The sequence below is a fragment of the Bos indicus genome, chromosome 24 (genome assembly GCF_029378745.1).
Source record: "Bos indicus isolate NIAB-ARS_2022 breed Sahiwal x Tharparkar chromosome 24, NIAB-ARS_B.indTharparkar_mat_pri_1.0, whole genome shotgun sequence".
In the NCBI taxonomy this organism is placed as follows: domain Eukaryota; kingdom Metazoa; phylum Chordata; class Mammalia; order Artiodactyla; family Bovidae; genus Bos; species Bos indicus.
The window spans coordinates 35,930,432-35,945,070 of NC_091783.1; the positions used below are offsets into that span (position 1 = coordinate 35,930,432).

The window sequence follows — 14,639 nt, forward strand, 5'->3', positions numbered from 1 at the left end:
GTTACTTTATATCAAGTTACTTCCTTGAAACAGTTTCTTTATCTAATGTCACCTGTTTGACTTTGCTTAAATTTATTACACACCTCCTTTCTTGTATTCCTATGTAATCCCCAACTATTTCATCAGCAGCTCACCCTGTGTTATCACAGGCTAAGCATACCCTCAGTTACTTGTGGGAGGAAGGGAAGGAGATGACGGAGATATATTTATGCTCATCATCTGAGAAAACAGTAGAGCAAAAAGACCCTTTTAGAAAAGGGAGAAAGCTATGCATACAGAGCCCCATCTCAAGGACTGTGGCTCTCACAGACTGCTCACCATCTAATGCCAAAAAGAGAGAGGGAGGGAGGGAAGGAAGAAAGAAAACAGATAAACAAAGAGGAAAAAAAAGGCCTCTCCCCCATAAACTCCAGGTACATGAATGCAAGCTCACCTGGATATGGCACTCTGCCCTTTGTTACCAGTTCTGTCTGTAGAATTCCAAATGACCATACATCAGACTTGATTGTAAATCGACCATACAGTGCAGCCTCAGGAGCTGTCCACTTGATTGGAAACTTTGCACCTAAAACAGTATTGACCAGCTTGCTTCAGTAACTGGTTTCTTTCTGTGCACATATGGCAACAGCAGGGCTCGTTTTTTGTCAGTATCCCTACTGTACCTGTGATCAGTGTCAAATTCTTCAAAAGTACAAGATCTGCTTTAATACTATTTAAAATTCCCGTTAGTATAAAACACACTTCTTCCCGATAAGATATTCAATGACATAAAAAAGTGCACGGCTGGTGGGGACAGAAAACCATCCAAGAAGGAACAGAGGTAAAAATGCTAGTAAGAAGCAACCAAAAACATGCATTATAGGATCTATAACTTTTTCAGTCAGTCCAGCTGCCTGCGTGCTGCAGTCTGTGGGGTCGAAGAGAGTCGGACACGACTAAGCAACTGAACTGAACTGAGTTCCTAGTAGTTACCACTGCTGGCTGCCAAGAGCATATTCCGTTGGTTCTAATGTCTACTGGTTTTTGACCATAATCTCCTTTCTATATATGATCTCTCTCTAGAAAATTTTACTGTACTATCATTTTGAAAAGCCTGTACTAATTTACTCAAATATTTGGTGTCTTAGCACTTTTTTATGCACATTATGCTAATTGTTAGCAGAGGCACAAAAACACAGCCTTTGTGATGTTTATATACTTATAGTGAAAATAAGATTATAGGTGTCTTAAATACTTAAAGTTACTTATGTAGATATATAATGTTGTAAAATATAGTTCTTTAGATGTTCTGACAAACAGAAGATCAATTTTCATTAGCACAATCATAAAAGGTTTCATTCAAAAAGTGGTAGCGAAGTTTAGCCTTAAAGAGTGGTTAGAATTTCCACAGGTAAAGGCTGAAGAAGAACAGGAAGATACTCTAGCTGGAGGGGACAGCACACAGGTATGGAAATGGAAAAGAAAGCGCTGAGCTTCTAGTGCTTCATGCAGTAAAACCTGGATGGTTCTGAGGTTTGTTAGAAACGTTATTTTAAAATGTTTCTTATTTGTTGGCATGCCAAGGGAAGTGTGAAGAGGAGAACACTGCTCGCCGTATTCATAATGCAAACAACACCCACAGTCAGGTGCTTCTCTAGGGGAAAGAGCTATCAGAAAGCCACAGTATTATGCATTATGTATAATTTTATGATCAAAAATCAATGTTTCTCTGACTCTTTTGAGCAGGCCTAGAGCTGTTTGCTTAATTCTGTACAACCCTGTATGTTCAAAAGAACGGTAAGAAAATCCATTCATTGAAAATGAGGTTACCAGTTTATTTATTAAACAGTCATTTTACCTTGTCTTGCCGTATATTCATTGTCTTCAATTAACCTTGCTAAGCCAAAATCTGCTATTTTGCACACAAGGTTTTCGCCTACGAGAATATTAGCAGCCCGAAGATCTCGATGAATATAGTTCATTCTTTCAATATAGGCCATACCATCAGCAATCTTGGGAAGAAAAACAAACATATATGGTATGAAGGGAAGGATGGAGAGGGCAATTCTGGTTAATGTTAAACCACATCACTGAAGACATGCCTCTGGAAAAGAGATGATGGTAATGGGGCAGAGTCTAGTAGATGATAGGAAAAACAGAAAACCTTTTAATGGAGCAGGGAGAGAAGGATGAGGAGGAAGAGAGGGGTCGAGAGGAGGAGAGAAGAGAAGTGGGGAAGGGGGAGAAAAAAGATGGCATGTGGCCCACAAAGCCTGAAGCATTCAGCTGGCCCTTCACAGATGAACAGTCTGCCCGCCTCCACCATAAAGGGGCTCAGAGCCTGGAGCTCAGGCGTATGGACGAGGCTTGACATATGCTAAGGTCGCACAGGCACAGTTTTCTTGGTATAAAGTTTCTCTGAATTGCCAGATCCTGTGGACATCTGGACACTCATTATAATGAGAGGAGCCTTAGATTCAATGTGTCAACCAAAGCAATAACAGGCCCCTTGAATACCTACCACACATCTGAATAAAACTTAATAGTTCTCAATTACATTTAAAAACAAAAACTCAGAAGAGTAAAACTACCACATCTTAAACTGTATACCTGCCATCTAAATTCTCGTTTGGGACTATATTAAAAAAAGAAACTCAGCATATACTTTATTTTTCTTTATTTAAAGACCAATATGATTAATTACTTATGGTATATTGGGCCTTCCCTGGTGGCTCAGAAGGTAATGAATCTGCCTGCAATGTTCTAGAAGACCTGAGTTTGATCCCTGGGTTGGGAAGATCCCTTGGAGAAGGGAATGGCTACCCATTCCAGTATTCTTGCCTGGAAAATTCCATGGACAGAGGAGCATGGACGGCTACATTCCATGGGGTCCCAAAGAGTCGGACATGACTGAGCGACTAACCCTTTCACTTAGGTATATTACCTTTCCACCTTCTACCCTAGTAGGATCAGTGTGACCCTGTGTTGCTTAGTATCTGCTGATCTACCACAGCCCACTCCCAGCTTTGTTCAGCTCTTCTGCAGCACATACTTCAGATTTCTAATATTTTCTTTGGAACAGCAATCATTCACTGTCTTAACATGTGTCTGCTGAAGTATAAATACGTACAGAGTTTGTATTTGTGGATGCAAATGTTTCTGAAAGGCCACACGATACAGGGCAGCATGGTACTGGGATCACTGACTCTAATACTTCTAAGTTGTTCAAATCTTAGACACCTGGCTCCTCAGATACTACAGTATCTGTAATATTCAGAGATTAGACTGGATTATCCGTAATGTTCCTCCCAGCTCTAAAACTCCATGATTTCACCATATAAACAATAGTATTCTGAGGAGCCTGGCGGGCTGCAGTCCATAGGCTCACAAAGAGTTGGATAAGACTGAAGAGACTTAGCACGTGCACGCGCGCACACACACACAAGATTAGTTTACATTTTTAATGTGCACTTGCAGTTCAAATGGACACACAGATGAACACACAAGTACCTGAGCAGCCATGTCAACCAGCTGTGGGAGCTTCAGATACTTTCCATCTCCCTCCTTCAGGAAATCCAATAAGCTCCCTGTAACAGACAAAAAGACATTCATGAACAATAAACAAATTTAACAAGAGTAAAATGAACTAATTAGGATATAAAGATGTAATATTGTCTGTTCTCAAAAAAAAAAAAAAATCTTGACTGTGAAGGGAAGCAAGAGCCAGAGAGAAGTTGGCGAAAAGCGGATGCTGGGACCACAGGAGGGTTTTCTGTTTAAATGAAAAGATGAAGAACATAGTATAAGAACTGTCCTTAAATAGAGGAAGTGACACTTCTTTTTAGCCTGCAAGACAGACTGATGTTACATAAGTACTCTGCATGACAGTGGAGAAATACAGAAAGAAGCAAAAGCTGCAGTTCTTTGTTTCTGGGCTCAGAATCTAGATAAAGTGTCACAATCAATCCACTAAACAGAACATCATTCAGTATAATGATAATTGCTAAAACAGTACAAAAGCTGCAGAGCCCAGAAACAGCAGGAATCGGGGATTGGAATGTGTCATTTAGACCACTGTTTTTCTTTGCTCTTTAACCAGTTACAACAAATCCCCCCTCCCTTAAGTGTTCCTTATATCCATTCATCGGAGCGTTCTAGATGTACCAGTGGGCCTTTAACTTTTTTTTGGTCATGGGTTATTTTGAAAATCTGATGAAAACTACTGACTCTTTGTCTAGAAAAATACACATGAGTATGAAAAAACTGATGGAGAATGTCACAGGAAGTTTTCTGGACCCTCTGAAGCTCATTCATGGCAGAGAGCAGGTACTTGATAAGTAACTGTGAGACCAATTCAGAGCAGTCCTTCAGTTTGCCCCATGCACGTCTCTAGCCTTATTTCCAACCAGCTACCTTCTGCACTTTCCACTACCCATGGTTTCGTTTCCCATTTCCTTACAGCTCTGCAGAAATACCAGTAACCCTTGTGTTTACCCATCCACATCCCTCATCATCTTAAAGGACGGTACAAGACTTGTCTTTTCTACTGATTTTTCTTATTTTTATTCCAACCTAGGTAATCTCTTCCTCAATTTCTATGTTATTCACTGAATGTGTCAAACACCTAGAAATTCATTATGCTTTTGCTTGAACTTATTTGTTCATAGCAAGCTGTTATTTAGTTTTATACTGAAAAATTAAGTCATTGGGTTAGGTCTTCTTTCCAAATTCAATGTAAGTTAGTTAGATGGCTTTATTTCTTTGATGCCTTATAATACTAGCAGACTTTTTATATTAGAAGCATTCAATATATTTCAATTATTAATAATTTCTAGAGTATCCTGCTTCCCTGGTGGCTCAGATGGTAAAGCATCTGCCTGCGATGCAGGAGACCCGGGTTCAATCCCTGGATCTGGAAGATCCCCTGGAGAAGGAAATGGCAAACCACTCCCGTACTCTTGTCTGGGAAATCCCATGGCTGGAGAAGCCTGGTAGGCTACAGTCCGTGGGGTAGCAAAGAGTTGGATATGACCGAGCGACTTCAGTCCCAGTTTCCGAGTATCCCGATAATCGAGAGAACACAAGCAGCAATGAGTTCAGTTGGGTTACAGAGGCCCGATTCTAAGTGCGTGAAGAGCAAAATGGGGGACTACCGAGTTTAGAAATGGAAGGGGCATTTGTGATCCTGCATTCTAAATATCCCATCTAGATATAATCCTAATCTGTCAATCTGACAACACAGACCTCTACCACATTCCCCAATTAAATACTTCTTGATATCAATACACAAGCTAAATGGCCCATTAGCTTTATCTCCACAACACTCTTATACTCTCAATATCCTGATTTAAACTTCCTCCTGGTCCCTTTCCTGCTTTTTAGTTTACCCTAATATACTCTGACGTAGGATACCTGGCAGTTTTCCTGGGCAGAGATTCCTTGTTAAAAATGCCATGTGCTCTGATTCATGTTGACGTTTAATAGAAAAAACAAAATTCTGTAAAGCAATTATCCTTCAATTTAAAAATAAATAAAACATTTAAAAATGCAAAAAAAAAAAAAAAAAAAAAGTCATGTGCTTTGGGAGCTTTAGGTAATGTTTTAGCCACGAGTTAGTTCAGTTGCTGTCATGTCTGACTCTTTGCAACCCTGTGGACTGCAGCATGCCAGGCTTCCCTGTCCATCACCAACTCCCAGAGTTTATTCAAACTTATGTCCATTGAGTCGGTGACGCCATTCAACCATCTCATTCTCTGTCGCCCCCTTCTCCTCTTGCCTTCAATCTTTCCCAGCATCAGGGTCTTTTCAAATGAGCCAGTTCTTTACATCAGGGGGCCAAAGTATTGGAGTTTCGGCTTCAGCATCAGCCCTGCCAATGAATATTCAGGACTCATTTCCTTTAGGATGGACTGATTGGATTTCCTTGCTGTCCAAGGAACTCTCAATAGTCTTCTCCAACACCACAGTTCAAAAGCATCAGTTCTTCAGTGCTCAGCTTTCTTTATAGTCCAACTCTCACATCTGTACATGAATATTGGAAAAACCAAAGCTTTGACTAGATGGACCTTTGTTGGCAAAGTAATGTATCTGCTTTTGAATATGCTATCTAGGTTGGTCATAACTTTCCTTCCAAGGAACAAGCATCTTTTAATTTCATGGCTGCAGTCACCATGTGCAGTGATTTTGGAGCCCCCCAAAAAAGTCTTCTGTTTCCACTGGTTCCCCATCTATTTCCCATGAAGTGATGGGACCGGATGCCATGATCTTCGTTTTCTGAATGTTGAGCTTTAAGCCAACTTTTTCATTCTCCTCTTTCACTTTCATCAAGAGGCTCTTTAGTTCTTCTTCACTTTCTGCCATAAGGGTGATGTCATCTGCATATCTGACGTTATTGGTATTTCTTCCAGCAATCTTGATTCCAGCTTGTGCTTCATCCAGCCTGGCATTTCGCATGATGTGCTCTGCATATAAGTTAAACAAGCAGGGTGACAGTATATGTAAGTTAAACAAGCAGGGTGACAGTATACAGCGTTGATGTACTCCTTTTCCTATTTGGAACCAGTCTGTTGTTCCATGTCCAGTTCTAACTGCTGCTTCTTGACCTGCATACAGATTTCTAGGGAGGCAGGTCAGGTGGTCTGGTATTCCCATCTCTTGAAGAATTTTCCACAGTTTGTTATGATCCACACAGTCAAAGGCTTTGGGGTAGTCAATAAAGCAGAAGTAGATGTTTTTCTGGAACTCTCATTTTTTTCGATGATCCAACAGATGTTGTCCATTTGATCTCCGGTTCCTGTGCCTTTATAAAACCAGCTTGAACATTTGGAAGTTCACAGTTCACATACTGTTGGAGCCTCGCTTGGAGAATTTTGAGCATTACTTTGCTAGCATGTGAGATGAGTACAATTGTATGGTAGTCTGAACATTCTTTGGCATTGCCTTTCTTTGGGACTGGAATGAAAACTGACCTTTTCCAGTCCTGAGGCTACTGCTGAATTTTCCAAATTTACTGGCATATTGAGTGCAGCACTTTCACAGCATCATCTTTTAGGACATGAAATAGCTCAACTGGAATTCCATAACCTCTACTAGCTTTGTTCGTAGTGATGCTTCCTAAAGTTCACTTGACTTTGCATTACAGGATGTCTGGCTCTAGGTGAGTGATCACACCATTGTGTTTATCTGGGTCATGAACACCTTTTTTGTACAGTTCTTCTGTGTTTCTTGCCACCTCTTCTTAATATCTTCTGCTTCTGTTATGTCCATACCATGTCTGTTGTTTACTGTGCCCATCTTTGCATGAAATGTTACCTTGGTATCTCTAATATTCTCGAAGAGATCTCTAGTCTTTCCCATTCTGTTGTTTTCCTCTATTTCTTTGCATTGATCGCTGAGGAAGGCGCTCTTATCTCTCCACGCTATTCTTTGGAACTCTCTTAAGAATGTCAGTTCTTAACTTCTAGTTGTTCTGTTGCTTTTGGGGGGAAGTATTTTCCCGTCAATGGGCAGCTTGTAGTTGCTGCTGTCACCACTAGGTGGAGGCACCTCACTGACCAAGATGGACATCTGGAGAGCGATGACGCCATCAGAGGCTTTCACTGTGATTAGTGACTCATTAATACTGAAAAGAGGAGATAAAATTCAAGAGGGTAAAAAGCAGGCCTGTCAGCAAGCATTCTTGGTGACTTACTGGTCCCTCTTCCGATGCATCATCAGCAAAGGGGAAAGAGGGAAGAGAAACAACCTTTCCTTCTCCTTTCCCTGCCCTAATCCACCCTGTTACTGAAGATCCCACACCTTGGGGTCTGGGGTTTGGAGAAAGACACCCTTCAGCTGACAGCATTGGAAAAAAGAAGTTTCTAGGAGTCCTCAGAGTATATTAAAACTCGATAAAACTAATTTTCTTAACTTTACCTGATTTCTTCATTTAGCACTGAAGACACAAATACCGTTCTGACTGCGTTGTTTTAAATCAACTAGTGCAAATACTTTTTTTTCCTATTCTACTGCCTCTGGTCAAATGGAATGAAGGACTTTACTTTCAAAATAAATTCAGTGCCTTATTTTCTTTTTCAACTCTGTACTATCCTTCAGAATAACTGGGACTAATTACTAAGTATTCTGTTAACATATCAGATTTTCTCTTTTCATATGTCTACATAAAAATCTCCAATTAGAAAACACAATAAAAATCTGTATGCATAAAGATAGAAATGACAAAATTTATTAACACGAATATCCCAGAGATACTCACGTACACATACCTTTTGACATAAACTCAGTGACAATGTAAATTGGCTCTTCAGAAACAACAGCATATAGTGGAACAAGTTTATCATGTCTTAGTTTTTTCATTATCTGAGCCTCTTGAAGAAAAGCTTCTGGCATCATTGTACCTGGCTTCAGTGTTTTGATCGCTACTTTTGTGGTTCCATTCCACGTTCCTACAGAAACAACCCACATTTCACTATTTTAACCTATATTTTAAGAGATTTACAACAAACTTCAATGAGCAGCAGTAAGCTTACATATTTCAACATATCATAAATGATGGCCTTTTAATCTATGGCCAAACAATGAAAGAAAACAAAAGTTCAGGCTCCTTACCCATCCAAACTTCACCAAAACATCCTTGTCCTAGTTTAACCTCTAGTCGCAAAGATTCTCGCGGGATTTCCCAAGCATCTTTTGCTAGACCTTGAGTCTGGGGTTTCACAGTTGGACACACAGTTGTTAACTTATGGCATAAACCATCGGCATGTTCTAGATAAATGAATAAACTATACTGTAAATGAATAATTTACAAAAACTGAGGTATACATACTTGTACCAGTGTTTTTAAAAGTTTAAATCACAGGAAATAAAAACATGATGTTCTATCAGTTTTATTACAAAGGCACAAACACAAAAATGAAATTGCATAAAAGAAAACATACAAGTAGTGAAACATTTCATTAAATACATTTTAAAGTTATTATTTATTGAATACTTATGTCCCAACTATCGTGCCAATTCAGCACTTCACAAATTCATATAAAGGAATCTTAGAAAACTTAAGCAACTTTCTCAAGGCCACCCAGTAAATATGTGATGGAGATGGGTTTTAAACCCTAGATCAGACTGCCTCCAAAGTTCTGCTTGTGATCACTGTACTTTATTTCTTCCCCAAAGAGAATGTTACCATTAACAGCTATTTCTAGAATCCACAAGTGTTAAGAAGCACAATAAAATCAAGGAAAAACTTCTTTAAAGGACTGATTTTCAAATAAAGGGAGACACAAAAACAGGAAACTCCAAATTTACAATGGTTTGACTTGCGAATCCTGTTTACACACATTCTGTTCCACTCTTAACAAGTAACCACACACATCCACATTCTAACAAGTGCAATTACAACTGATGCTACTGCTTGGTAATGTGCTGAGTCAATGTCAAGACTGATGATTGACTTGATAAGACTCAATTTGCAGCTAGCTGTCACTGAAGAAGAAACTGTCAGGGAAACCTGTCACCATTGCCTTCTCCATCCCCTCCCCTAGTATTAATCATTTAAAGACTTGCGGATGCATTTATGTATCAAATTGGAGATTAAACATTTTGAGACGGAAGACTCTAATACTGACTACTGTTCAAAGATCGGTGAAGGACTGATAAATGTCTATACTTGCTACAGCTTAATTTTCCATGAAAACAAAATGCACCTTCAGATCACATTTCATTAGAGTCACACTTCACCAAGTCTTACGTAGTCCAGCTTATGCTGAGGAAGGCAACCCAACAGGACACATGATAACAGCTTTTTACTAATATGTTTAGTTTTACCTACTTAGTAAATATCCCAAAATAAAATTTTGCTTTTTCATTGTCACATCTATTTGGCACATCATACCGGAGCCCAACTCAGGTGGTAAGTATTTCTGTTCTTCATTTTAAAACTAAAATACACTGGGCACATTCTGTGTGAGAAGCAGCACACTAAACCTTCAGAGGCATGAAGACATGGATCTGTCCTCATGAAATTAAACACAAGGAAGTAACTTTCACCTGTGAAATGCACATACCTGTGTAGTGTTTTACCAGTTTCTGCAGAGTGTCAAACTGTGCTCTGGTTGTGATGTAGTATCCACCATTGTCAAGTTTCCTAATTTTGTAGTGCTTCACATTGTCACCCCTCACCTCATCCCAGTCCCGAATAGAGAGGGAGTAAGCACCTAGAGGGGAAATGGACACTCTTACTGTGTCTTCCTTAAAATACTGCCTGAGGAAAATTTTATACTTGGATTAACAATATTCATACCTTTAGTAGTTTCACTCTCTCTTACTAAGAAAATACCTCGCTGATTCCCAGGATTCAGAAGTAATCTTTCCGCATCTTTTCTCCCCATTTTGCCAAAATACCATCTGGGGGAAAGAAAGAATAGTGTTCTGAGTGAGAAAAGTGTAAGCATCAGAAAAATTAAGCACAGATATTAGTAAGAATGGAGTGGGGTAGGGAGGATGACAAAGAATAAAACACAGCTTTAAAATATAGCAGAACAAAATGGAAGGTCTTTCTTTAATAAGAATATTACAAGTATTACTGTCTGAATATATTCTGTCATAGTTTTTTCATATACTAACTATTCAACAGGTTTCTTAAACTCCACGTGGCAGTCAGAGGAACAGTAAATACAGCAGGAAAGGCAAGAGTGAGACTGCCTTTTAGACAATGACAGATGGAAACATTCACATTACAACAGGAAGAGGGAAAGGGCTTTCCTGGTGTCTTAGATGGGAGAGACTCTGACTGCTAATGCAGGAGACCTAGATTTGATCCCTGGAGATTTGATATGATCCCCCAGATTCAATCCCCAGGTTGGAAAAACCCCGTGAAGAAGGGAATGGCAACCCACTCCAGTATTCTTTCCTCCAGAATCCCATGAACAGAGAAGCCTGGTGGGCTAGGTGTTGCAAAAAGTCGGACACGACTGAACAACTAGCACACATACAGAAAGAGTAAAAGTGGTTCTCTAGCAGCAGTGATCATTTGCATTCTGTTTTGTTGTTCAATCGCTCAGTCGTGTCCAGCTCTTTACGACCCCATGGACTGCAGCACGCCAGGCTGCCCTGTCCTTCACTACCTCCCAGAGCTTGCTCAAATTCATGTCCATTGAGTCTGTGATGCCATCCAACCACCTCATCCTCTGTCGTCTCCTCCTCCTGACTTCAATCTTTCCCAGTATCAGGGCCTTGTCTAATGAGTTGGCTCTTCACATCAGGTGGCCAAAGTATTGGAGCTTCAACATCAGTCCTTCCAATGAATATTCAGGGTTGATATCCTCTAGGATGGACTGGTTGGATCTCCTTGCTGTCCAACGGACTCTCAGGAGTCTTCTTCAACATCACAGTTCAAAAGCATCAATCCTTTGGCACTCAGCCTTCTTTACGATCCTACTCTCACATCCATACACGACTACTGAAAAAACCATAGCTTTGACTAAATGAACCTTTGTCGGCAAAGTAATGTCTCTGCTTTTTAATATGCTGTCTAGGTTGGTCATAGCTTTTCTTAAAGGGGGAAAGCATCTTTTAATTTCATGGCTGCAATCACCATCTACAGTGATTTTGCTGCCCAAGAAAATAAAGTCTGCCACTGTTTCCCCATCTATTTGCTGTGAAGTGATGGGACCGGATGCCACAATCTTAGTTTTCCGAATGTTGAGCTTTAAGCCAACTTTTTCACTCTCCTCTTCTGCTTTCATCAAGAGGCTCTTTAGTTCTTCACTTTCTGCCGTAAGGGTGATGTCATCTGCATATATGAGGTTATTGATATTTCCCCTGGCAATCTTGATTCCAGCTTGTACTCAGTAAGATGCAAGTGAATCATACCTAAATTATTAGGGATCCTAGTGTGGGTTTGATTTTGTGAACAAAAATGCAATTTTGCTGTAGAGAAGCCACAGAATAGTGGAGAAGATAAAAGGAAAAAATAGAATAGTGGAGAAGTCAAAAGGACAAAATCGAAAGTAACAAGTGCCAAAGCATAACAGAGAGTTATGGACACATTATACATCACAAATATAAGCAAACAAACATCGATCGAGCACCTACTATGTGCAGGGTGCTGTGTTAACTGCTGTGATATGAAGTATTTATGGATCCCAGGCAAACCTGCTTTGACATAAAGGTACAGGCATGTCTCAACTGTGTTTTGCTCTACTGCACTTTGCAGATGCTGTCTTTTTAAAAACTGAAAGTTTGTGGCAACCCTGCTTTGAGCAGATCTATCAAAGTCATTTTTCCAAAAGCATGTGCTAACTTTGTGTCACTGTGTCACATTTTGCTGTCTTGCAATATTCCAAACATTTTTTTCCACTTAAGACAGCGAATTTAATTGACAAATGTTGTGTGTGATCTGACTGCTCTATCAACTCTCCATCTCCTCTCTGCATGCCCCCGACTCTCTGAGACACGCAATACTGAAATCAGGCTTACAATGATCTCGAAGTGTTCCTTTCTCTGAGTGAAGGAACAGTCGATCAATGCAGCAAATTTCACTGTTCTTTTAAGAAACTGCCACAGCCACCCCAACCTTCCGCAACTACCACCCAGACCGTCAGAGCCATCGACATGGAAGCAGGACCCTCCATGAGCAAAGGGATTATGGTTTGCTGAAAGCTTAGATGATGGTGAGCATATTTCAGCAGTAAGTATTTTTAAAGAAGGTATGTACTGTTTTCTTTAGACACAAGCTATTGCACACTTAACAGACTACAGTATAGTGTAACTATAACTTTTATATGCACTGGGAAACCAACTCACTTTACTGTAAAATTTACTTTATTGTGGTTGTCTAGAACCAAATCCACAATATTTCCAAATATGCTTGTAATGTCACTGAAGGTGAACTTTAACGTTTTAAAAGTTGTAAGAATGGTTGTAGAACTCCCACTGACCCTCCACCGAGGTTTCCTGTTAACACTGCTTTGTCATATTCTCTTTCCCTGTGACGTGTGTGTGTGTGTGGCTGTGTGTGTTTTCTTCTGAACTGAATGACAGTCGCAAACATGCTGAACCACTGCCCCTGAACACCCCAGTGTGCACCTCCTAAGAGACAAAGACTCTCCCACACCACCGTGGAGGAAGCACCTAAGTCCAGGAGTGAACACTATGACACAGTAACACCAACTGAGGACAAGTTTCTGAAGTGAAAGAGTCTGTGGAATATACAAAGGGCTAATGCGATGTTTTTAAAGTGGGGGAAAAAAAAAAAGAATAGGGACTAGGCATAATGCAGTATTATAAATGCAGCTTCATTTATGATCCTACTGTAAGCAAACACTATGGCATTAATTATTAATTCTCAAGTAACATCTATTAATACGAAACATTAGCTGTATTAAGACTGGCATGTAATTGTGTGTGTGTAAAATTGTGGCTAAGCAAAATGTGCATTAGACATTTTAAAAATCAAAATAATTAATAAAATATGAAGTGGAGCCGTACTCTTCAGCCTGAATGGAATCCGCCGGGGCTACGTAATTGCTTGGGATGTAGCCGTTCTTTCCTGTAGCGATTGATCTCGCCTCCCACCAGTCTCCTTCCCTGCAACACACAGAACAACAGTGACCACAAAGCGGACCGCAGCCCAGGACACAGTCTGCCGCAGTGCCGTCTTATATCTGAAATGGACAAGAGAGGTACTTCCAGTTTTAATTTATGCATTCGTTTGATCAAGAATTAAACTCAAAGAATAGTATTTAAAAAATAGGTTACATGAATTAAGGAAATAAGGCTAAGCAAAATCACAAATGCGTATTTTTGCTCTGAATCAAAAAACAAAACAAAAACCCTGAAAAACAAACCCCCTTAAAAAACCAAAACCCACCTTAATTTTACTTACAAAATCTCTTTTTTTTACATAACTCTTTCAACCTAAGACAATAAACTATACTGAATAAAACAATTTGGCAAGTAAATCTTTCAGATTACTCAGTTTCGAGTAAATGTTTTCTCCTTTAAAAGCTTTACTGAGATATAATTTGTATACCATAAGATTCCCCTAAGATTTTTTGAGTTTTGCAACCATCACCACTATCAATTTCAGAACATTTTCACTGCCCACCAAAAGAAACTGTGTACCCATTAAGAGCCACACCCCATCCCGACCCTTCCCCATCATTTCCAACCACTAATGTGCTTTCTGTTTCTATGGACATGCCCATTGTGGGGACATTTCATGTAAATGGAACCACACAATATGTGGGTCTTTTTGACTGGCTTCGTTTACTAAGCATAATTTTTTCAGCATTTATGAGGTTTTTTTTTTTAATTGCTAAATGATCTTCTTTTTAACAGTACAAAAAAGTAATGTTCCTTTTTAGTCATATTGGGGGGGGGGAGTTCAGATGCCCTAGAACTCTTATAGCCAAAATATTTAGCAATGAGCGATAATAAAAAATTTAACTCCTGGAACAGTACATATTTATAAGAATGTTATCCATGAATATCCAAATAAGACTAAAATTAATTCAGAACATGAGATGTACATGTAATTTTTAACATGTAAGCCTTGAACTTTCCCCGAATTAAAGGAAAGGAGTGTATATTATCAATCTACAATGAGGAAGACACATGGATTCTGCTGCTAAAGATTAAATGCATGTTTGGCTTCACCAGAG

The 14,639-nt window shown here is 39.6% G+C and overlaps 1 protein-coding gene across 2 annotated transcripts in view; it reads right to left on the reverse strand.

Annotated features, from left to right (window-relative positions):
- YES1 (YES proto-oncogene 1, Src family tyrosine kinase) overlaps positions 1–14,639 on the reverse strand; it is a 64,407-nt gene that overhangs the window by 3,746 nt on the left and 46,022 nt on the right. For both annotated transcript variants that reach the window (XM_019986817.2, XM_070778860.1), the window contains exons 4-11: positions 13,465–13,563; positions 10,277–10,380; positions 10,041–10,190; positions 8,587–8,742; positions 8,244–8,423; positions 3,490–3,566; positions 1,838–1,991; positions 434–565 (exon numbers count right to left, since the gene is read on the reverse strand). In XM_019986817.2, the coding sequence (XP_019842376.1) occupies positions 434–565; positions 1,838–1,991; positions 3,490–3,566; positions 8,244–8,423; positions 8,587–8,742; positions 10,041–10,190; positions 10,277–10,380; positions 13,465–13,563 (1,052 nt within the window). The remainder of the gene's footprint in view (positions 1–433; positions 566–1,837; positions 1,992–3,489; positions 3,567–8,243; positions 8,424–8,586; positions 8,743–10,040; positions 10,191–10,276; positions 10,381–13,464; positions 13,564–14,639) is intronic.